At 39.8% G+C, this 24,949-nt stretch overlaps 2 protein-coding genes across 7 annotated transcripts in view; one reads left to right on the plus strand and one right to left on the minus strand.

Annotated features, from left to right (window-relative positions):
• lrp2a (low density lipoprotein receptor-related protein 2a) overlaps positions 1–21,529 on the minus strand; it is a 52,371-nt gene extending 30,842 nt beyond the window's left edge. For 4 of the 6 annotated variants that reach the window (XM_042426808.1, XM_042426807.1, XM_042426806.1 and 1 more), the window contains exons 1-23: positions 20,558–21,097; positions 12,604–12,711; positions 11,988–12,110; positions 11,369–11,485; positions 10,850–10,960; positions 10,584–10,697; positions 10,328–10,444; positions 9,593–9,736; positions 9,327–9,446; positions 8,632–8,760; positions 7,981–8,150; positions 5,905–6,128; positions 5,240–5,446; positions 4,891–5,093; positions 4,491–4,631; positions 4,112–4,315; positions 2,897–3,089; positions 2,103–2,228; positions 1,845–1,975; positions 1,499–1,636; positions 1,125–1,406; positions 752–991; positions 29–148 (exon numbers count right to left, since the gene is read on the minus strand). In XM_042426808.1, the coding sequence (XP_042282742.1) occupies positions 29–148; positions 752–991; positions 1,125–1,406; positions 1,499–1,636; positions 1,845–1,975; positions 2,103–2,228; positions 2,897–3,089; positions 4,112–4,315; positions 4,491–4,631; positions 4,891–5,093; positions 5,240–5,446; positions 5,905–6,128; positions 7,981–8,150; positions 8,632–8,760; positions 9,327–9,446; positions 9,593–9,736; positions 10,328–10,444; positions 10,584–10,697; positions 10,850–10,960; positions 11,369–11,485; positions 11,988–12,110; positions 12,604–12,711; positions 20,558–20,627 (3,532 nt within the window). In that variant the 5' untranslated portion in view covers positions 20,628–21,097. Of the gene's footprint in view, positions 1–28; positions 149–751; positions 992–1,124; positions 1,407–1,498; positions 1,637–1,844; positions 1,976–2,102; positions 2,229–2,896; positions 3,090–4,111; positions 4,316–4,490; positions 4,632–4,890; positions 5,094–5,239; positions 5,447–5,904; positions 6,129–7,980; positions 8,151–8,631; positions 8,761–9,326; positions 9,447–9,592; positions 9,737–10,327; positions 10,445–10,583; positions 10,698–10,849; positions 10,961–11,368; positions 11,486–11,987; positions 12,111–12,603; positions 12,712–20,557; positions 21,098–21,447 lie in introns of those variants that run through there. The other 2 variants (XM_042426803.1, XM_042426809.1) reach the window with 2 other exon arrangements.
• On the plus strand, positions 21,496–24,947 carry zgc:172182 (coiled-coil domain-containing protein 89). Its single transcript, XM_042426815.1, has 7 exons — positions 21,496–21,760; positions 23,102–23,574; positions 23,927–24,057; positions 24,138–24,274; positions 24,371–24,447; positions 24,535–24,634; positions 24,731–24,947. The coding sequence occupies exons 1-7, from the start codon at positions 21,590–21,592 to the stop codon at positions 24,815–24,817; spliced, it is 1,176 nt and encodes a 391-aa protein (XP_042282749.1). The 5' UTR covers positions 21,496–21,589; the 3' UTR covers positions 24,818–24,947.
• The last annotated feature ends 2 nt before the right edge of the window (positions 24,948–24,949 follow it).

Consider the following 24,949-nt stretch of genomic DNA (forward strand, 5'->3'; position numbering starts at 1 on the left):
GAAAACTGTAATCCAGAAAGGCACTCACTGCATCCTTGCTCATCTGCTCCGTCCACACAGTCCCTGTCCCCATCACAGACATAGTTGGGGTCTATGCAGCGGTGGTCTGGACACTGAAACTGGCCTGGATGGCATGTGCTACTCAGATCTGTCAACAAAAATTGTTAGACCACAATGAGCCTGTGAGCTAAATTCCAAACTTTCCTGGGCTAATAAAACTTTACAAGTCTTAGTTCAAAGTTTTTTAGAAGAACAAAAACAATGCTTCTATAAGAAGCTAATAAATGTCAACTGTGTTCCATTGTGTCCACAGTAGCTTCAGTACAGTACAGCCATACATCATAGCTTTTTGAATAATTTCACTGTCCTGTTAGGGAACCTGGCATATATATACATTTATTCTTAATTTATACTTAAGTTTGACTGATTTGTCCACTAATTATATATTGGGTGATTTTTTAAACACTTTATCTGTAATTTAAGGCCATCTAGTTGCATATACAATTATCAAAAACTGTGCATTAAAAATACTTCAAGGCATATTGAACAAACTCATCATACATTAATGATATGTATGTCAACTTATTTGTAGTCTTTTTTTTTATAATTGTATTAACTTTCCACTCAAATATGGGCTAATTGTTTGCCCATTTTCTGCTTATATTATGCTCAGAATGAACAAATCCTTCAGGCAAAGTCTTTAGGCAAAACCTGCTACGTTTAAGTTGATAGCCTCAGTGGGGATACTCACGGCAGTCAGCTTCATCTGAACTGTCCCCACAGTCATTATCAGTGTCACAACGCCAGGTATTCGGGATGCAGCGGTGGTTGGCACAGGTAAATTGATTGGCAGTGCACGTTCCAGGCACCCGTGTAGGGCAATTGTTCTCATCACTGTTATCAAAACAGTCATTGTGCCCATCACAGCGCCATCTTGCAGGCACACAACGCTGATTGGCACAGGTGAATGCAGAGGGGGAACAAGTGGTGTCTGAGAAAAAGAGATGGTGATCTTGATTAAATACCGAACTGATTAAAAAAACCCAAAGGCATGAACTATTTTTTTTGCTCTGGTCAGGCCTGGCCAGTATAATAAACTAGATTTACAAAAAAGAAAGCATTACTGTTAATTCCACAGTTGACTTCATCACTGTTGTCATGGCAGTCGTCAACACCATCGCATCTGTAGCTGTTTGGGACACATTTGCCGTTGCCACAGGAGAAGGAGTTGGCTCCGCACTGCAGCGTGGGGGGCTCACTGGAAGGGTCCTCCACACACGTCCGCTGGTTGGGCGACAGCTTCATGCCATACGGACAGCCACACACCCTCTGTGAGTCGGGTGCTGGGAAGCAGAAGTGGCTACAGTCTCCATTAGGATTTGTTGGTCTGTTGCAGAAGTTGGAACCTGAGAAGGGGAGTGGAGTGTAATTACGAGGAATATGACTGAGAAGTCCAATAAATAGTGGAGTGAAAAGAGCCGTGAATAAAGCTACTAACCAATCTGAGAGTTGGAGTTGAAAGACTTGACATGCATGATGTGGCTGATTCCTCTTCTGATAATGACCATCTCCCCACCATCGGTCTTTCGCACACGTACAATGCCACCCAGGCGCCAGTCAGTGAAATATGCATAGCCTTCATGGGACAGGAGCAACAGAACATAACCTCACTTACTTCATCTTTCATCAAATCCTGGTAACAGTAATTGCTCTTTCGACATGAATGACAAACCACAGTTCAAGTGAATGCCAGTGAAATGAACTCCATCTTAATTTAGATCAAATATTTTTTTCCTGTACTGGAACTTTATAGAGAAGCAGTTGTTTATGCCAAGACTTATTACCTTCAAAAATGGTGAGGCCAAATGGATGGGAGATCTGGGTTATGCGGTCCAAAGAAAGTCTGTTCTGTCCATCAAAATTGCTGTGCTCAATTTTGTCAAAGAAGGCATCCACCCAATACAGACGCATTGAGCTGGGTGGAGATCAAAGTAGAGGCAAGAGTTTAAAATAAACATAGTCACAATATTACTGCAAGGGGGAGGGATCAAAATCAAGGGACTATTCTCTTTAGGCGCGTGGCTGTAGGACGTTTGGCTCACCTCCAGTCAATAGCTAGGCCATTCGGCCAGCCAAGGGTAGTGTTTACAATAGACAGGGCATGTGATCCGTCACCCCAAGCCCTCATAATCTTTGCTGGCCGATACCAGTCCGTCCAAAAAATATACCTGCAAGAGAAAAATAAACCATTAAAATCCCATTAAAAAATATACAATAAACGTCTACCTGGGTAACAAAAACTATATTTTAGAAAAACTCTAAAATAACTTTATGTACACAGTATTTTGGATACTGGAATATTGTAGAGATTTCTGTTTAAGCCCACCTCTTAGTGTTCACTACAATACTGCCCTTCACGCTGAACTAATCTCTGCTGTTGGACACAGAGGCCTTATGACTTTGAGGCTATTGGAAATAACAGCTTGTTCTAAATAAGGATTCTTTCTATCAGGTGGGGGCTTAATTTGAGGAAATGGGTGAGCACCTCTTAAGGTGTGTAACCTGACATGCATGCTTAGTTCTATAAAAGCCTCATTATCATTACTAGCAAAACAAGCTACAAATACCTGAGTTATATTATCAACAGCTAAATAATAAATAGCTCTTGTGTAATTTTAAGCACTTTAAATTTTTAAAAAAATATATTTTACTGATAAATGTTTAATCAATGGAGAACATTCAGTGAACATGAAGCTCTTTAGTTCATATATATTGGGGCAGTATTATGATACTGTCTATCTGTGTCCCACTGAATCCCTAAGTACCCACAAAGCGCAGTTTTATAGTTAGTTAGTTAGTATAGTAGACCCTGCATTATCTGCTCATCTTGATTTACCCAATGAGAGGATGCACCACGATGGCCCTCGGATTGTTGAGGTTTTGTATGATAGCCCTCCTGGACTTATCAGCTAGCTTCATGACAGATATGCTCCTGTATCGTGGGTCAGTCCAGTAGAGGTTTTTTGAAATCCAGTCGTAAGCCAGGTCCTCCACTCCATCCACTCTATTGGCTGCCAGTACCTCCCTGCCTGTGCAGATCAAAGAAGTCAGACCACCGTTTAACACAGAGATGAAAGAGGAACACATTTAAATAAATAGGCTGTCAGCTTGCATTTTCCCCATGTGGACCGGACAGAAAAAACTAGAGCTGCTCCAAAAACAACATCTCTGATCAGAGCAGCGGTGTCTTTTTATTGTGTGGTGTGACTTCTCGTGGATTATCACATTTGTAACTACTTCAACTTCTTGGATGATAGGTTAAAAGCTAAATATTAAAACAGCTTGGTTAAACATTCTTTATTAGTCTGTCCTACTCATTCTCAGTTCATTAGTTTGAGATGTTAGCTGATCATAGGATCCATTTTCCACTGTCCATTCCCTCCCCCGTAGTACCAGTCGGCCCCATCAGGCACCCCCTTAACTCCCTGTATAAGCCTGGCCAGATCACATGGTAGAGCTCTCTGCTAGGAAAGACATTATCCAAGGATGTAAGCACAGTGGAAAACACTGAAACATATTAGCTGCTGATAGTTTTTCATACTCCACAGCATAGCTGTGTTTCGATTGCAGGAACTTTCCCCAGGTACTAAAAACCTTTTGAGGAACTCAGTTCCTCTATCTGCATTTCCTCATCCTCATTCATTTTAGCAAGTGAATGAAGAGAGGGAGTGGCGGTAGAGAGAAAAAAGCCTCTGAATGAGAGAAATAAAATGTTTTTTTCTGATTGTTTCACAGTGATTATGTAGCAGAAATAATTAACAATCAAACACTCAACAAATGTTATACCGTGGAGATGCAGCAGTTAATACAAAGAACAGGACAAATCTGTGTTGTTGTTTCCTCATGTGTTAATACTGTGTCTCTAAATGCTGCCATCATTTTTAAATTCCACATGGTTCTAATTTGAATGATCTACTTGGTTCCTCAGATGTGGTGGAAATGCAAACCTATTCCTAATATTATTACAATATTACTATTGTTATGCTGTGCATATGAAGAGCAACAAGGGCATTTTAAACAGTTCAGCTACATCAACAGAGAAAATGCTCACCAGTCCCATCCACTTTCTGTTTGTAGATAATATCTTTGGATGTGTCTGAGAAGAAGATAGCATCGTCTTCAGCGCTAAAATCCACCCCAACAAAGTAGGATGGTGATCCAGTGACTGGTAGGATGATGTCTTCCTGAGTAGAGAGGTTAAAGGGGATCCCCCTCACAGCCAGCTGGCTAGAGAACAGCAGAAACTGCCTCACAGCTGAAAATAGGAAACCAGAAGATCATATGCCAAAGATATTCAGCCACACAAAAACATCATAGCACAAAAGAATGAGATAAAAACACTGTTGCTGCACATGTGAATTTGGGCTAAGCTATTAAATTCAGTATAAGTTTACACAAGACACACATTAAGGTCTATTATCTTCTCTTACCCAAACATCGCCTGCCATCAGTATGTAAGTCATAGCCCATGCGACATTTGCAGCGGTAACCCAGTCCTCCATTGTCACTCCTGTGACTGAGAACGCAGATCTGATCACATCCACCTCTGTCTGCACTGCAAGGATTTGGCACTGGAGAAAAAAACAACAAAAAGTTGCACTAACAGTTGCACTAACTGTCAAACGTATATGAGATGAATTACAGATACTGATCTTTAACTATGACTATCTATAGCACATCTCTTACAAGCACTAGCAGTTACATGGCAGAAAAGTTGGGGAAAAGTCAGCATTATGCTGCAGCATGATATTCGTCTGAAAAAACTGTGACCATCCCTGCACGCTTACAGAACCACACCGAAGAAGACAAATATGCATATGAGGGGCTTACCGTGTGGCTGTTTGAGCTGATGTATCACTGCTACACCATGTGGAGTCTGAGATGTGTTGTAAACCACTTGAGAGCTGCTGTCAGTGAACTTGTTGACTTTCATTACAGCCATCTTAGTCCAGTCCGTGAAATACACATTATGCTCAAACAGACTGATACCAAATGGGTGTGGGATCACAGCACCTCCATGGACCACCGTTTTTCTATTAAAAAATGTTGAGGACATTGATTTATTAGAACATGAGTGCATGGATGTTTTCTACTTGATTATTCCACAGAATTCTTAGTATGAAGCTTTTATGTTTTTATCAAATACATCCAAAAATGACATGACACATGACATATTTACCTATGAAGGCCATCATAGGTTGCAGTTTCAATGTAATCATAGCGACTATCAACCCAGTAAATGCGCTGTGCCTCGATGTCTAGTGTGACGCCAGCTGGCCAGCCCAGTTTACTCCCAATGATCCCGTAACGATTGGTGCCATCCATGAAGGCCCGCTCCAGACCTGGTTGTCCATTCAGTGCCTCCCAGTCTGAGAAGAACATATACCTGTGAAAGAGAGGAGAAAATATTTCATCTGTCAGTTTTCTTTGAGGTGGGATCCTTTCATCAAGACTGGTATGTATAGCTGGACACACAGAAATACTATTACATGTATTTAATTAAGATAAAACATAGGAGGTTTTCCTCTTTTTAATTACATCTAGCATCAATAGCATCCTATTATATCCCCAGGTGGGTGGCTGTGCATTTCACCAAAGAGCTGTACATTAATTTACGATAAGCAATTTATCTGTAGCCACCTGGCTCTCCTCCCCCTTTGACCTATACTATTGGATTACAATGAGGGCCATCACTTACATTGCTCCTCACTAATCCACCCAGGGCAATCTGCTAATCTCACACACACCCCCCATTATTCGATGCCAATGGAGCACGACAAAGATACTGTATGTGTAGATTCAGAATGGGTGGACGGATGGATGGAAACTGGGAGATGTGCTTACCCGACAGTGGGGTCCACAGCCAGTCCTCTAGGGTTTCCGAGGTTTTCAGTGATGAGTGTGACCCGGTTACTTCCATCAAAGTCCACCATGTCAATCCGGTTGACGCTGGCCTCCACCACATACAGTTTATTGTTCACCCAATCCACCGCCAAGTTCTCAGGGTAGTCAACTGATACATTTAAAACCACCTGCATGTTGGAACCGTCCATATCCACAGAAAACACCTGTACACAAAAGATGGCATTGTTGTGAGGAAATTAGGCCTTAGGTGGTCCCTGCTTCCAGAAATAAAGGAAAGATATTAAGAAGTAGGATGTTGTAGGAGTGTGGCTGTCAACAGCAGTCACCAGTAATAATGTATAGGTAACGATAATAAACACATTTTAGCAAGTAAGAAAAGGCAGAGAGGGTTTATTTGTTTGATTGTCTGTTTTCTGTCTTGTTATGAAGCTTGTAAGGTGGATTTCTAAACTTGGCACTCTACACTCACTGTACTATGCTCTATGTTAAAATACTCTATAGTAATACTATAATGGCACTAGTCACTAAGAATGGAAGCCTTGCCATCATGCATCTAGTTAGGGGAGTACTGCTCTTAGCAGCTCTGCTTCTTTTGAAACAAGATCCAAATGTCTAAAAAGCAGGATTTTCAACTGACCTGGTTAAAGAGAAACTGAAGATGTGGAAATAGCCTGGTAGTTTAACCTTTCTGGTTGCATTCACATGCCCTGTTTGCGCTCTCCCTACTTTTAATCTGACATGCTGCCATGGAGGTGGTTGATATACACAGATGCCCTGTCAGAGCTATGTCCTAGCCTTTCAGCCCAGTGGCTGCAGTTCAAACCATTGAGAAGCCAAGGCAAAGGCTGAACAAAGACTTTTTAACTGGGCAAAGAATGCATATAGATGGATGGTGCCACTGAAAACAAATACAGCATGATTACCTTGAACAAGATCAAGTTACAAAAATTGTACCTTGGTATGTGAACATCATACCAGCCTATCTGACAGGTTTCAAGATTAGGCCATTTGGATTCCATTTCACTTCTACTTCCCCTTCATTATGACCCAGCCGCACAGGAGCCAGCAGCCATCCCATTATTATAGTATCAACATTGCTGATATTTTAAAGGATAACTGAAAGAATTCTGTCTTGGCCAGCTCCAGTCCAACTCAAGTATTTCCTCAAACAAGAAACTGGTCTACTCCCTGTAAACTGTTACTCAGGCACAGGTGGATAATGCTCTAAGAAAAACATCGTAGGTAGCAAGACTAAATTCTCCAGCCACACTAGCAGCTCTGTGAGGCTGTACTTAGGCACAATAGTGCTATGAGCTAAATGCTAACGTCAGCATGCTAACATGCTCACGAGGACAATGCTAACATGTTGATGTTTAGCAGGTGTAATGTTTACCATGTTCATTATCTTAGTTTAGCCTGTTAGCATACCAACATTTGGTAATTAGTAGGGCTGTCAATCAATTTAAAAAAAACTAATCAATTGCACAATTTGCTGGGATTAATTGCAATTAATAACCTTTTTCTTCTTAATATTGAAGCTTGTAATAATGGATATGAACATGTAAAATCGAGGAATTACTGCAGAATCAACACCAAGAAAGTAAATTCAAATACTATTGTTTAATAGCATTTTTTTTACTTTGAACACAGATTCTCTCCTGTGAACTACAGATTTACAATAAAACCACCAAGGCCACTGACAATCAGCCTGAAAGACATATATCTTTTATGCACAAAAAGAAATAATGATAAAACCCAGGCCTTTAAAGTGCCTGAGGGGGATATTAATGTCTGTACCAAATTTCAAAGCAATCCATCAAATAGTTACTGAAAGAGTTCAATAAAAAACACAAATATCAGTAGGCCTCATCCTCTGGGGACCATGACTGTATACAAAATTTTAAGGTAAAGCATCCAATAGATGTTGAGATATTTCACTCTGGACCAAAATGGTGGAACGACCAACCAATAAACAGGCAAACACTGCCATCCCTAGAACCACACTGCTAGGGTAGTTAAAAATAACACTGGATATGAAGAGTGGATAAAAAATACCTTATTCTGAATAGTATCAGTCCAGAAAATTGTATGGAGATTATAATGGAAGTCCACTCCCACAGCAACCCCTCTGTTCTGTGAATGAACCAAAGTGCGCAGACTGTTGCCATGGATGTCGCCTATTAGCAGGTCTCTGCCATTAGAAAACACCAAGGAAGGGACTCCAGCTGCAGGGAAAACATAACAATTCACAGCATTAAGAAATCATTATCTTTGAAAATTTCAGATTAGAACTAGATCCTGATCAGTATCAAAACAAGTATCAATTTTATAATGTACATGCTCAGCTGAATGATGAGTGGAAATTTACAGAATTATTCTCAGATCCCTGACTCAGTCTCAGCAAGGTAAAGTGCTTTTTAGCCACTGTCATTACACACTCTTCTCGAGCAAAAGGCAAAGAGGTCAGCCTCTCAGTCAACACTCTTTCTATGTTCCACAAAGGCAAGAGACTAACTAAAACAACATTCAGTACGCAACAATGCACCAGAAAGAACTGCAGACGCTCAGTAAAGCAGCCACAGGGGTTGGCAAACAGGAAAGGGGCTATGCTAATGGGCCTCATTTGGATGGATCATTCACACATTCAAAATCTGAGCATACTGTATGTAAGACAATCTGTTCAAATAGAGAGGAAATCACACTTACTCGAGACATCAGCTCTACAGTATCTGTGCTGCTCCAGGATGTAGCCCTCTCGACAGCTGCAGCGATGGGAGCCCATCCGGTCCTCACACAACTGGTCACACACGCCCCACATTGAGCAGTCATCAAAGTCTTAAATAAAAATCACAGCAGATGAGAATTAAACACAGATAACAGATAAAGATAACAACATAAAGGTGTAATGAGGTGTGAATGAGGTGTGAATCAACAATACTTTCCCATCATTTCTCTTCATTTCTTTTCAATTCAGCTTATTCGTCCAGACAGTTTTGTCGCAAACCTAATTTGAGTTAATTAGCCTCCAGTCACAATGAGAATCTGGGTGTACTGCTGCTAGCGTCAATGTTTGCATGCACCGAGTCTTATTTGGATAAAGCTTTTACTGTGTACTTTCGCTGTCCTGTAATTGAGTATCTCTATTGAGGTCTTGTTCTTAAGAACAAAACCTAAACTCACAAAAAGGTTTGAAAAGATTCACCTGCTAACTAGTGTTTTAACTACTCATTTACTGAGCAAATGTAGAAAACGTTTATTATGTCTATCCCAACAAATCTTTGTTGTTGTCTATAAAAAGAAAGAATCTCAATCTCTGGGTTAAGAGATACTCGATAAAATTTTACTCAATAAGAACCTTGGGATTGTACACAGTTGCAATTAAGTTAATGAAGGGTATATACCTATACATGAGCGACTATCGTTAGTGCTGACAATATATCCAGAAGGACAGGAACAGGTTCCTCCATTAGGGGAAGGATGACAACGATGCTCACAGCTCAGAGAGGTACATCTCCAAATACCTGACCAACACAGAAACCATAATGAATAAATATACTAATATATACTAATATATATACTGTATATACTAATAACAAAGTTTCTGTAGCTAGACAGTATATATTATTAGATGTCCTGAGTACTACACACTAGTTGCATTGGTACTAACTGCAATTGTGCCCAGCAGTGATGTTGGTTTCATCTTCTCCATCTGGACAGTGAGCCGTCCCATCACACAGCTGATCCATGGGAATACACAGGCCAGAGGACGGACATGGCCATTCTCCTGGGTAACACTCCCGTGGCACATTATCTATGGACAAAACAAACCTATCGTGTCTGTGCAGGCTTAAGCATAGAAAATCAGAAAACAAAATCAGAAAACAAGACAGCAGAGAGTTTTACATGTGTCACACTAGTGGGCATGCAAAGATATTCAGAGTGTGAGGTATATATTAAAGACAGGCAGCCTTATCTCCACAGGAATGTGGTGCTGATCTTAAGAAATTTGTGACTAAGACTTCATTGTCAGGGAAATTACTGTCACTTTAAATCAATGCAGGGGAGTGGAGCTTTGGGGGGGTCACAGAGGGCTTCTGCAGCCCATCCTCTAAAAACACACACTCTTCACAGCCGTGTGGAGGAATTCTAAAGCCCTTTGGGGGGCTGCGCAATCTTGTGCCACAAAGAGGCATTTGAATAACACACTTAAAGGAGCACAGGCATAGCGTCTTGCTGGCGTGAACCAACCATGGAGACTGGAGATGAATCAGGTTCACACACAGAGCTCGGGTTGTTACCAATTCTGGTGTTGCTTAACCAGCCAAATGTCTAAAGCTTCTGGTCCTAATAGTAAAAAATAACTACAAATGTGACAGCTTGTTTCCAATTACTGTATCCATACCACAGCCTTTTTCGTCTGCGTTGTCCTCACAGTCGTCCTCTCCATCACAAACCCAGACTTGGTGAATACAGCGGCCACTGGGGCAGGTGAAGTAGTTTCCTCTACATGTCGGATATGCTGCAGGTGATAAGGAAACTATTAATACACAGAAAACATCAGAGACTAAGTTATGAGTATATCTATCTTGGTGAAGATAAGAGTCATAAGAGACAGTGAGGTTTGATTGAAGGAGAAAAGAGAGAGAGAGGCTACATACTGCAGTTTCGCTCATCACTCCGGTCCCCACAGTCATCGTCATGGTCACAGACGTAGCGTTGAGGAACACACATTCCATTATGACATTGAAACAGGCCTGTATTGCAGTGCTGTGCTAAAGAAAACAGACCAGAAGTAGACAAAAAGAACCATTTGGTGATGATGTAATGCTATGGTATAGTATTGCTTTTTTTGGTTGCATTTTTTCAGCTCAAGTGAAGGTTGTTGTTTGGGAAGGCCCAGTCCTAAAATCGGCTGGCTACTTACTGCAATTTGCCTCATCAGAGCCATCACGGCAGTCGAGTATCTGGTCACATCGCTGGGTCCGGTTGTAACAGGCCCCATTAGCACATCTCAGCTGTGTACACTCGGGGTAATCTGAAAGATTAAATCATCATCAGGGCAACATTATGCATTCTAGTCAGCCTGACAACTGTGTTCTTTTCAGCTTTGAAAATGTGAAAAGCTTAGCAAATGGGAAGGATAAGAGACTAAAATTTAACGCCACCACCATAACAACAGCAGTGGCCACAGCATTCTTTATGCAATTGTGAGATTACCACGGTGTGCAGTGCTGTGAGTCTACCATGTCGGCACAATAATGGCATAGCAGCTGAACTTCAGCTTGACTAATCCACCAAGGAATCTGCAATCAACCTCTGACAACAAGAAGCATATTGTGGCCCATTCTGTCAGTCAGCGAGCCTCTTAATCTTAACAAATTGATTAAAATGCCACAGGAGCCTGAGATAAAAAAAAATGGAAACCACCCTGGAGAAGACTTACGGCAATTTCTCTCATCAGCCCCATCTGAGCAGTCTGCCAGACGGTCACATCGGTATTCTCCTGGGATGCACACCCCGTTACTGCAGCTGAACTGGCCACTGGTGCACGTCCTTCCAGCTGGGGACGAATTGGACAGAGTTTTAGCAGCACAAACAAAGTTTTAAGTAAGATATTTGTAACAAGTAGATAAAATACAAGGTATTTGTAGATGTAGGAATTTATAGAATTAGAACACCCACAGCCTCATAAATCCTTCGACTTATTGTTCAAAACCCACATACCTTCATTTGAAATGATCATAGCTATACCAAGATTTCATACAATTCTAAATATGCAAAACTACAAGGACATGTGTAAAAATGATATTGAAATATAGCATCTTGGATTGCAATATTTTATTTAAAATAAGTAAGATAAAGTTTCAATAAAGCACTGGACCAAACAGATAGTGAATAAATATGAGATGAATAGTGTGACTTTGAAGCTTCTTCAGGTAATTTTTAAGGGAACTAAATACATAAAGGTTCAGGTGGTTAAATATCAACTCGTGAAGGACAATTAGAACAATGATTTAGTATATTTTCCATGAAGAGTAGCCAATATCGTAAGATGTACTTACGACAGTGTTGCCTCTCATCTGAGCCATCCTCACAGTCTTCCTCATCATCGCACACCCACACATCCGGGATACACTCGCCATCACTCAAACACTGGAAATGACTGGCATCACATGTTACCTGAGCTGTGGAAATACACACAGAGCATTTCCTTCTTATTATTATCTGAAAACTTTAGTTACAAGTTAGTCACATCAAGATTTTACAAACAAAGCAAAGGTAAGCAACATATAAAATATGAGTTGATCATATATGTAAATTAATTTATGATCACCTCCATATATGACAGATTAAGTACTAAACCCAATAGTGGGCCTATATAAAGCTGTTGAAATTAGCTCCACCATAACCTGCAACTTCATAAAAAGTGCCTCTTCAATCAGTAATAATAATAATATCATAAAACACTATGAAAGGGGCAACTCTACATAATGACTACTTTTACTTCAGTAAAATTTTGAATGCAGTATAAGTATAGAGTCTGAACACTTCTTCCACTGCTGCTGCAATGCAGCGGTCAGGCAGGAATGACACTCACATCAAAACAAACATTATAAATATGCCAACTCTCTCAGGTTGCGTATATTGTCCTTCAATTTGATATGATGAGTAACTCACGGCAGTTGTGTTCATCAGAGTCATCTACACAGTCTGATGTCCCGTCACAGTGCCAGTCCCCTGGGATACATCGGCCTGTCCCACAGCGGAACTGCCCCAATTCACATCCTACACACAAGCAGAATTTGGCATGATTCAATGCTGAAGTTGAAGCTTTTCCTTACATGATATTAGAACTTGTTATTGTAATGTTATTGTTGTTATTATTGTCTAAAACTTTTCTCATCCTGTCCATCTTGGGGCCTTATGGGGTCTGTTATATACTCTATATGTTAGAAAACATGGTATATGGGGTTGGGATGCCTTCCACTGATGAAGCATGTTGTTCACAGCGTTGACAAGCTTTGGAGACAAGCGTGCCAGCCATCCCCCAGGCAGTTACACAACCTTCACCGCACTCATCGCAAGCCTCCTTTTGATGTTCTCACTGAGTGGCATCTGTAGAGATAAGGTACCACCACTCTACCTTCCCTGACGTTTTCCAGGAGATTGATTCAGGCAGCATAGTTCAGTGGCAGAACACTCCATCAGACCCGTCCAAATAGGAATGTGCAATTCTGATTGTCTCTCTGACAGCCTGATTTATGGTGCATGCTGTTCCTGTCCGGTCTGAAATGTAATTGGAATAAATAGTGGTACTGGGTGGTACCACAACCATTTCGGCCTAAATTCTTCGTGAGAAGAGCTGTGAGGTGGTGATTAGAAGTGAATGTTTGGGGATGGTGGTCTATCTCTGCCCTGACAGAGCTGCTATTTTAGAAACATTCTTCTTTCTTGATCAAATATCTCCCTACACTTGCAAAATTAATAGCCTACTAAAATATTGGGAGTACTTATCTAAAATAAAATGCTTCAGTACCCATTGGCTATAGCTCTATAATTCCTCTATAATGCCTTAAAGCCACTACTAATAAGAAAATTACACGGATATGCTGTGAAAAAATTGTTATTCTTACAAGTGTGTTTAAGTGAGCAACTGTGACAAGTAATGACAAGTAAAAGTAATGGCTTGAAGCAAAACTACTAAAAGAGACAAGTCAGTTGCCTATAAACCAGCAGCCTATTGGCTTGATAAATGCTGCATGAGTGAGACATTGATTGTATTTAGTGTCAGGGGTTTATCATCTCCTTTATGTAATATACTCTTTTAAAGATGGATCACTTCCACAACAGTTGTGGGGTCAGTGCCAGTGCTACTGCACTAAAAGCCTTGCATACACTCATATCAAGAACTCTTGTCTCAGATTAATTAGCCAGCAAACCACCTAACTGCTTTGCAAACCAACCCAGCAAAACAGGCTGAATATTTAACTCCTTCGGCAGCTACGCAGGAAGTAAACCTTTTTTCCTGCTCAGTTTACTAATGATGAAATTGCTCACAATCTGCTCAAAGGGAGCCTTTGTTGCAGGGAAGTAGTCCCAGAGGTTTCGGCATCATCTATAGCATGGCAGGACGGACAAGTGTTGCATACAGTATGTGAAAAGCTCAGAGATGCACTCAGTTTCACAAAAAATAATATGTCCCCCCACAATTTAAGGGTGATCACTCAAATATATGAACATACTGAATGTCCACACAACACTATTGTATGTACAGGACTACAAAGTTTAAAAAATATCATATCACTGCAACAGTAACAATAAAGTATTTTGAAAACATTACTTGTATAGAAGGTTATCATATTATTCTAACAAAACAAAATTATTAAGGTAAGAATAAACAAATGAAATGAATAAAATCTGCTTTGGGAAAGTTCAAGGTGTTGCTATACATTCAGATCTAGGTTGACAATTTAACACCACATATGCCAAGGAGAAACCAATCTGCTGGAGGCTTTCAAATGCAGCTAGTGTTTCCTAACAGTATTACTTCTGGGAAAGGTGACAGATACACTGAAGCTGAACCTTTCAACAGCACTATCTTGTGTGGGGGTTCTTCTTACAATCTAAAAAGAACGTCTTCTTTGTAACTTTTCCTTAATCCTCAAATTTCTATGTCTTCATCCTGACAAAGTTTGACCATGTCAGTCAATATTAGGAGATGGTAAAGGTCAGGAAGAATGGTGCAAATCTGCTATTAAGAATGTAAATGTCTGATGATTTTATTAATTAGTGTTTTTGTGTAATTTCATGTTTTCCTTTCCCTTTTTTTCTACCCTTGTCTTTTCTAACTAGCAACTTAAACCCACAGCAGGAGAGGGCACTTCACTATCCGTGGAGGAAGATAAGGAAGGCCTACTATTGTCCAACAAAGAAGAGCAGTAGAGGAATTTTCATTAGAATGAAGCCCCACCAAAAGCCTAAAACCCCATTGGGAAATTACAATGGCACAAAAGAGGTGCCAGCAGGGATGCAAACTCATAACTGGAAGTGTCACCCTAAAAAAGCCACTTTGGAGATGGACAGCAGAAAGCAGAGTACAGTAAGGCATGCTTCCTGTGATAAGCTTAAACAAAACTGGCCCTCACAGCCACCCATTAAAAAACACCTGTCCATTTCCACTGAAACATCTCCCTCTTGTCACGTGGGGCGCCTGAAAGATGTCTTCAAGATTTCATCAGTACTGTCTTGTTTTGGCACAGCCCTCTGCACTCACTGAATGTGTGGTGAAAACGGCTGCTTGGCAGCATGAAACGCTGGACCCGTCGATGCTGTCAGAGCGAAGTGCTGCTGCCTATTTCATATGGAAATCAATGCAGCAGAATGCAGTCAATTGCCAAACAAGTGACTTTGGCTCTTACTGCTACACACAAAACAGTGAAAAACCAAGGGGCTTTGGCAGTAGCATGGGAGCAAAAAGAAGAAATAAATGGAGTGTGGAATAAAGCCTTGGTCTAGTTAGAGTTGAAAAATGTGATTTTTGGTATGTGCCTTAACAAAAACATGAGTGAAAATAATCATAAATTAAGTTGTCACAATGTAATGAGACAGCCTACTGGATAACTTTTTTTTCTTTTTTTTTCTCTGTACAGTGAGTCACAGCTAGACTAAGAGAGCTGCAGGAAAAGACAGGATATGTTCTCTATTTGTGCCAACTGTGTTCCTGTTTCTAATGCAGCGTTACTGTTGTGCAAGGATTTAGGCTCCTGCACCGGAAAGAAGTCGGCATGCGCGAGGTTTAACGTGCACGTGCTGGCCAAGTTTGAGTCCTGAAAAACCGAACGCAACAAAAGGCATTTTTAACTGTCATTACAGACTCATATAATGGTTTCTGCCTTCAGATAACTGATACCCCTGCCGATGTGAATAAGGCACCAACAGGTGGCTGTCCTCTACCTCTGACCCAGGTATCGAACAAGTTCCCAAAATCTATCAAAATCAACCATCCTAGCCTTTCTTAGGGAACCAGAGTTCAGCCTGGCTTCTATAATCACCAGCTGTCATTGAACCACTCCCAACAGGCCTATTTAGTCAGGAATTCCTAACAGCCCGGTCACAACAAAGTGTATTGGTGCAAATAGGTGTCGGAGGTTTGAAAGTGGCAAAAGGACCTCAAGTGACGACCCAAAAAGGAAGCCCAGAAAGAGACCTCAAAAAAGAAAGACCTCAAAAAGCCCTAAAAAGAAAAAGCCCTAAAAAGCCCTCAAAAAAGCCCAAGTCTGTCTTGGCTTTTCTTTTTATATCAATACATCTTCCTCTTCTCACATTTTTACATCCATATATGGCCCTCCACAAGGACATCAACCAGCTACATGCTAATGTTTTATGACTTTGCAGAAACAGTTACCTTTCTTTGAGTGTCTCTCAAAACACATTTTGTGGAAATTTGAAACTTCTACTTTTTTCCATTTGAGGTTAAAATTTAGGGATGTCTGCTAGGTGCAGGAACCTACAGCTTCTCCTTTGGCCTCAGGTTCTCTACCAGTTATCTATGTCCTAGATAATTGTTTGTGTTTTTCAGTCACGCTTGAAAGTCCAGATATACTTCAGTAAACATTGTGCAAGTTCCGCACAAAAGGTGTGAGACATTTGACTATGTTTTGACTTATCACCAATTATGACTAAATAATTTAGTCAAAGGTAGGTTTGAGTGGAGTTTGTCTCAGCCACTTATAGTGGAGCTTTCAAAACCTTACTCGAAGATCTGAGGTAGGTCGTTTGTGGTTAGTGGCGGCGCTGGTCAGAGTGACAGACTACACATATCTGCAACAGAAGTTTTGGGAAACCCCATGGAGGACTACTATGCTTCTTGTCTACTGCCCTTTCCTTCGGACTGGCGGCCTCTTCACAGCTACCACCTGCATGACTGTGGTTACACATCAGCACAGCACCCTGGTCGAGATAGCATCCATCTTACTATGAACTAGTCAATTTGCTAAGTAGAGGCCCCAGCTGGGTTTGTGCAACTGGCATCCCCCTTTCTGAAAAATATCATACATATAATAAAAAGTAAAACAATAAACATAAAAAAATCATCAACAGTTTACATCATTGATTCAACAAAATGTAAAAATGTAAAAATCTTAATCAAACATAATCAAACTGCAACTATACAAGTATATAGATCAAAAATAAAAATCAATTTTCTCATTCTTTCCTTCCTTGACCACTTGGTATATCACAGCACACTTTGTGACTGGCTTCTAGGGTGCTATAGGATACTCTGACAGATACATCAATAGTAGCACTGAGAGGTGCTTTTCACCTGGTATCTCTCATGCTTAGATTGCTCGGTAAACACTAGCTCCCAGTCATTCCATGACTTCTAAGTCACTGCGGGGTGCTTCACTCCCGTGGTTAACGGTTTAAGGGCGTCCCCTATATTAGCGCTGCTACGTTTGTAAGTAAACGTTCGAGTGACATGTCTAACAAGGTACAGTAATCAGCTTTTACAATCTGGAGGCCCCCTGGTCCTCTTTTAACTCTTCAGAGGTCCCTTTTTGGGAGCCATGTGATGGTTTCTGCCTTCACATAACCGATACCCCCTGCCAATGTGGATAAGGCACCGGCAGATGGCTGTCCTCTACCTCTGACTTAGGTATCGAATGGGTTCCCAAAATCTACACGCAAGACCATCCTAGCCTTGCTTAGGGAACCAGAGTCCAGCCTGGCTTCAATAATCACCAGCTGTCGTTGAACCACTACCAATGGGCCTATTTAGTCAGGAATTCCTAACAGCCTGGGTCACAACGAAGTGTATTGGTGCAAATAGGTGTTGGAAGTACTCCAAGATGGCCTTCTAACAGGTCATCACTGGAGGAGGCCAACTCTGACGGTCGAGGGCACTCACCCAGTTTTATAGCTTTGATGCTCTGGTGCTAACAGTTTAGCCAATTAAACACTTATATTAAACCTTTCAACCTAATTCTGTACTGAAATTATACCTCTATCACATGTGCAGCAAAATGATCTCAATCATTAAATCTAAACCTATACAATTCTGTTATTCAATAAGATTGCAAGTTTATCCTTAGTAAATTTCATTATAAATTTGTAATCTAAATAAATTTAAATCTCATGTCAGCCATAGCCAAGGGAGGGCCCTCTTACATGGAAGGAGATACCACAAGACCTCAGAGATGAGCACAAGTCAGGAACTTTGGTTGGAGTGTATTAAAAGACAAACCAGTTTTATTTGGTTTTTACAAAAATTAGTAATTTAAAATACTAAATACAAAAACTTGAGTAAAAAAGTTAAAGATACAAACAGGCAAACTGGCAAAAGGACCTCAAGTGACGACCCAAAAAGGAAGTATTTTTATCAATACATCTTCCACTTCTTACATTTTTACATCCATATATGGTCCTCCAAAAGGACATCTACCAGCTACATGCTGATGTTTTATGACTTTGCAGAAACAGTTAACAGTTACCTTTCTTTGAGTGTCTCTCAAAACACATTTTGCGGAAATTTGAAACTTCTACTTTTTTCCATTTGAGGTTAAAATTTAGGGATGTCTGCAAGATGCGGGAACCTGCAGCTTCTCATTGAGCCTCAGGTTCTCTATCAGTTATCTATGTCCTAGATGGTTGTTTTTGTTTTTCAGTCTCACTGAAAGTTCAGATGTACTTCAGTAAAAAGTATGCAAGTTCCGCACAAAAGGTGTAAGACATTTGACTATGTTTTGACTTATCACCAATTATAATTAAATAATTTAGTCAGAGGTAGGTTTGAGTGGAGTTTGTCTCGGCCACTTATAGTGGAGCTTTCAACACTCAAATTAAAAATAGGTTTGGTCAAATCAAGACAGTCTAGCCTCCAATCTGACCAAAATACTAGCAGACCACAATTACATGAACAAACATGTTGCCTGTTTTCCCTTTTCTGCTTTACATTCCTCCTGTGAAACAAAAACATAATGAGTAACATAATTGAAGTTCTTACTGTGCACTTTATAGGTTATTAGGATTTCACTGGCAAATGATAAATGGAAGAAACAACTTAGTTTACTGCGAAAACTTGTCTGAACAGCAAAAATGGCAGAAGATAGTTAACAAACCAGCACCGTGACATCTCCTCAGACTGTTACATTAGCTATTAATGCCAGTGTAAGCATTCTGCAGCAGTATCAAACCCAAGGCCTGGATAATGTGTTACAGAAGGTCATGGACGAAATAATTATCAAACTTAAAGTTTTTCGAGGAGGATCAAGCAGAGATAAGAGAAGTTACCCACTTCCCTCACAGTAAAAATGACCAAAATAAGACATTTCTAATATTGCTGAGTGTATTATTAGGTGAGACATCTTTCAATCTGACTCACATATCACCAGATAGCCTTCAGAAAGCACATACTTGTTTAAAGGTAAAGATATGAATGGATATTCACACTACTTAAAGATAAATGATGGAACATCATCGCACAAGATGCGGTCTACGTCTGTTAATCACAACAAATCCTTACTAATAATCAACATGAACATGCTGACCAAAGTCTAGTGAGATTCTGTGGTTTCAGTCAAGTCATCACTTTGTACACCTCAGCCGTCAGGGAACGGAAATGCTGAGGGATTTTTTAAAATGCAACAGTTTAAGTGTCAACACGGTTGTATTGTCTTGTTGGCATTTACAGTCCAACGTTTCTGTTTTATGAGGCAATAGATCAAGGATATTTCATAATAAATACATTAGAAAGCTGTCGTCATGACCTTCCTCTTGGTACAGTTTTTTTTCTGAACTCCTTAGGTAGAAATGGTTCCATTCTGCAACAGCTGCAGTGTAATTAGTTGCTTGATTCACACTAAGGAGCTTACATACTAAGGGTTGAGCAAAAAGAAAGCAGATTACAATTTGAGAAGTAGGATCTAGCCGGGCTATACAAACATATGAGACAAACAGGACACTGTCATGTATAAAGAGCAGTATTTGGGCATTTCCTCTGTCTCTGTCTCATGCCAGAAAATAAAGTTCTCCCTCGACCTGGGATCGAGTTTGAATCAGTGGTTTGCAGCGTAAAATCTGCTCCACTGAATGAGATTTGTACCAGCGCTCTCAGTCCTCACAGATTGTCTGTAAGTCACATGCTCTTTTCTGTTACCTAGCAACAGTAAAGCTCAGGCAAAAGTTCCTCAAGAGAACTTCCAATCTGTCTGAGGAAGGCTTTGTGCTCAACCTTTAAAGTAATACTATGTGGCAAAACATGTAGCTCTGGAGCCAATATTATTTCACCAGGCAGCCGCATCAATGTAACTGGCAGAGATGGTGTAATTCTATCAAAAATGGTGGCTCAGAATCATTAACAAGGTTATTTTCATGTTTTCAGTTGATTGATCCACTTTGCTACTGTTACCCATTAGATAGATACTTTAAATGCCTTTGATAAAAATACAAAAGCAAGTTTAATTCAGCAGCAATTCCAACTTCTATTCCCCTACACGACTATAGTTTGTTTTGATGAGCAACAAGTGCACTGGGTGAATCACTAGTGGCACTCAGCAGCTCCTCAATATCTCATTCAGCTGACAGCCTGTGTGAACAGTAAAAAAAACAAAAAGTAGAAAAAAAAACTACTTACCTTGAGAATGGCACCAAGTCACACAGTATATGAAGACAAGAAAGAGTTTAGGCAGCAGTGCTCTCCACATTCTGGCTGGTCCGTCCAGCTCCGCTGTGCAGATGGAGGAGCTGCAGGGACCGGGGCTTGGATGCTGTTGCTTTCCTCTGTCTGTCTGTCTTGGCCCGCTAGTTGATGAAAAGGGGCGTGCACAAAGCACAGGAAAGCCGCTCCCCCCAACCCAGCCTCGGCCCTCCGGATAAATCCCTCAAGCCCTGGAATCTGCATAATGCCAAGCAGGTCCCCACTGCCAGTAATTTTTTAGTCACGGTGAGCTATCGTCACTGTTTATTTACTTTAATCTAGGGATACTTCCAGATGCTTGGAAGGTAAACAGAGATAGGAGTACCCCCCGAAACATATTAAACTATTAAAAGCGTTCAATTATGAGGTTCTGGTCAGGCCCAGACACGGCACGTAATCTAAATGTCACTGGTTCGAGTCCGACCCTTGTTGCATGTTTTACACACACACACACACACACACACACACACACACACACACACACACACAGAGAGAGAGAGAGAGAGAGAGAGAGTAAACAAGTAGCGTACATTGCAAATCATTAAGATTGTATTACATATTGCACCAATGGCACATGGTGTTGCGTTAAAAACTGCGTAATTTGCAATAGATTCATGATCGGGTGCCACGGACGCATTACAAATCGCACAGAATATGTAGAATATTTCCACAACATAGTTGTTAGGAGTAAAAGATCGATCAATTGCACAGCGAATTGTCAAATTTAAGAGTAACAAAGGATAACGGCCACATAAAATTTAATAACGTTAACTGATAATGTGCCAAACTTTAGCAGAATTTAGGCAACATAAGAAAATAACTTCTACCGCCATGTGTTTTCGAGATGGTCCATCCCTTCACTGTGCTGGTAGCTGGTTATAAGCCCGACACCGCCACCGTGCGGCCGAGCAGCGGCACCGACACTTCACCTGCCGCAGCATCTAAATCAGGGGAGAGGACGGTTCAAAGATGGTTGCCAATAGTGACCACGCAACTGAAACTTGGAGATTATCTTTCCACGAAAAGAATAACCCAGGCTTGAAGGGAAAAATAGTTTGTCTTTCTTTGCTTTTTCTTATCATGACAACGCCACAGAGAAATACAGAAAACTTGGTGAAGGCAGAGGGCAACAACACGGAGGTAACTGTGTAAAAGTTTTTGATTAATTTACAACGATAATAGTGGTAACGTTAGTCTGCCGTCATCCTTACAGCGTAACTTGCCAGTTAGCTGTCTCCTAAAAACAATGCACGCTTACAGTGTCGATTTATACTTTTGTAAGCGTTACATTATATTATATTACATACTTGTGATGGTAATTTATTTTTTAAAAGTCTTTCAGTGAACTGGAAACTTGCTGGAAACGTGTTTCTGAGAGCTAAATTTGCTAGGTAGCGACCGTAAACGTAAATCTTTTTTTAACGTTACATTCATCTGTCCTTTTTACCGTTAGTTGTCCTTTTTTACGCTACCTTTAAACTGTCCTCTTTTTTTTTTTTACCGTAGCTGTCCTTTTTTACCGTAACTGTCCTTTTTTTTCACCGTAACTCGCGCTTGTCATTATGTCATTAGTCAACGTCAAGTAATTTAGCGTAGTTTGTAACGTTAGCTCTGATGTATAACGATAAAAATCCACTTTCCTCTAAAAGTATCTGGTTTCTAGGTATTTTTGTTTGTTTGTTCGTATATGTGTACATTAATGTTCACAAAAGCGACTATTTATGTTCAGTGGTGGACAGAAATAAAGGAACGTTAGCTAAATTTACTCTAGTAACGTTATTATTGTAAGTTACTGAGGTAACAGAACGTTAAATGTTGCGTTACTCATGTATTACCATCATTTGCTACCTTAAACTTACTTACACATTTCAAGGGTAAATATGTATTTCTTAATCCATTAACTACATTTATTTGACAGTTATACCTGACAGATTATAGAAAATATAAAATGGATTTATAAATATTACATAGTGCTTTACTGCTGCTACTTGTATATAAAGTTTTAAAAAATGCTCCAAAGTCATTTACACATAAATGTGTCAGTAAAAACAATCTAATTATATAATTAATATAGGCCTGCAACCATATATACTGTAGGCTATATTATAGATATTATCTTATCACAGATATATTGGTATCAACTACCGGCCAATAAATTATAAGAAATTGCAGTCCAGAAATGACAGATAATTTTTAGGTTATTCAAGCAACAAACAAACAAACAGTGTCATTTTTTCATAGTTTGACACATTTATTTTTCAAGTGGTCAAAATTCTTTGAAAATGAAAGGGATCTTCATCAAAATGTTTTGTATTTCAAGTACAAAAGGAAACTCTGGATTTTTTTAAAACTCTAAATAAGAAAATAAACAATGATATTGGTATTAACTTTAATATTCCAGTTCTGTCTAACTTTACTAAGCGGTTATCGAAAATTATTACTGTCATGGTTTAACAGTGGGTTTTCTTCACTTTTTCTCAGCATATGGACAGTATTCAGAAGTTACTGGAGAAACTTCGGAGCCTTCCCACAGAGGATAAAACAGAGACAGAGATGCTGCAGTTCAGGATAGATGAACAGTCAAGTTTGATTTGCTTACTGAAACAAAGAGCAGATGAGCTGCTTCTCCGATGTCAAGCCCTACAGACAATCAATACAGAGCTGGAGGACCAAGTAACGGGCTGTCAGAAAGAACTGGACAGCGAAAGAAAGAAAGCAGAGATTATAGAAGGAAGATTTATGGATTTAGCTGCCAACAATCAAGCAATTATTGCTTTCATGGATGAGTACAAAAGTCAGAATGCACAGTTAAAGCTGGAAAACAAGCAGCTGCAGTCAGAAAATGAATCACTTTTCTCCCAAAAACTACAAGATAAAGAGGTGGTTGTTCAAAAACTTATGCAAGAAGTCAAACTGCTATCAGAGAAATACACAAATAAGGAAAATGAATATCGGTAAGATTTTCAAATAAATAATAAAAATCAGTTATGAATAAAGCTGAAAGACTAATCTATTAATCTAATAGTCAATCAACAGAAAATGAATCAACAATTTTGTTTTTTATGAATCCTCTACGTAATTTATCCAGCAAAACTGCTTTACATTCACTGGTTCACCTTCCACTAATTTTTAACTCTTTATAGACTTAAAGGATTAATTCCTTAAATCTAGAAACGGATCAGATTAATAATGAAATAATCATTAGTTGTGGCCTTAGAAGTTTAATATGTAAAATGTACATTATACTGATGATTTGGATGGTATATTTTATAATAACTATTTATATATTCTACAATTGTTTTTAAGGGAGAAATTAGCTGAATGTGAGTCAAAACTCTTGGAACAAGCAGCAAAGCATCAAGCCAAAGAGGCATCACTATGTGAAAAATTGCATAATGCTCAGAAACAGCGTGGAGATGCTGCACAGAGGTGCAAAGGTGGGTAGTAAACATTTTATCATTTTGTCGAGTGCTACAAAATACAAGCAACTGTAAATTTGGGGCCTCTTCACAATCAGACCTGAAGCTGCAGCTACAAAACACTGAAGAGGAGCATGCTTTGAAGGAAATCAACATGAGAGAAAGCATAACAAGCCTCACCAAAGAGAAAGACAAATTATTGTGTCTTTCTGTGGAAAGAGGGAAAGTAATACAGGTGATTGAAAAGAGCATTTGTTATCACTGAAATGACAACTCTGCACAGAATGAACATATCCCTTCACATAAACACAAATTGGTCTAATAATTACAGGAGAAACAAGAGGAAATGCAGCAGCTGGAGAGAAAATGTAAAGAAGAGAAAAAAGCCCGGGCCAGAGCAGAGGGCAGGTAAATTGTGTTTCCACAATGTTTAAATTGCACTGTTTGGAGAAAAACTGAAGTACAAGTTACGTCCCAATTTGTCCCTGATCTCAGGTTTGAACAAGAAGCAGAAGCTGTTAACGCAGATGTAAAAGTGAAGTCTCTTCAATGTGCCCTTGATGAATTCCGGACAAAGTATGAGAAGCTAAATAAGGTTTGTTGAAATCTTCAGTTCTGAAGTGTGATATTGGCAGTGGCCCATAGAGAGATGAGGACATGCTCAATGTTTCTTTCTCATCTTACTCTACAGGATTTTGAAGCTTTCAAAGAACACAGCACCAACCTTCTTACTCAGGAAAGGGAGTTAAATAAGAAACTCCGCCACATGATGGGCTAAACTTAAGTATTATTTAAGTGTTGTTTTCTCACCAGTGTGACTTAATTAAAACAAGTCACTTTCACCAGAAAATGTTTCCACACTGACAGTACTTACAATGGAAGGAAGGAAATAAAACATGACAAAACGATG

Source organism: Thunnus maccoyii, chromosome 11 (assembly GCF_910596095.1).
Source record: "Thunnus maccoyii chromosome 11, fThuMac1.1, whole genome shotgun sequence".
In the NCBI taxonomy this organism is placed as follows: Eukaryota; Metazoa; Chordata; class Actinopteri; order Scombriformes; family Scombridae; genus Thunnus; species Thunnus maccoyii.

What these genes read in the sequence shown, in the direction of transcription:
- zgc:172182 (XM_042426815.1), top strand. Translation starts at nt 21,590, where the DNA reads ATGGTTGCCAATAGTGACCACGCAACTGAAACTTGGAGATTATCTTTC. An exon ending in CAGAGGGCAACAACACGGAG is followed by an intron (nt 21,761 to 23,101) that starts GTAACTGTGTAA and finishes ACTTTTTCTCAG; the next exon opens with CATATGGACAGTATTCAGAA. An exon ending in AGTATGAGAAGCTAAATAAG is followed by an intron (nt 24,635 to 24,730) that starts GTTTGTTGAAAT and finishes CTTACTCTACAG; the next exon opens with GATTTTGAAGCTTTCAAAGA.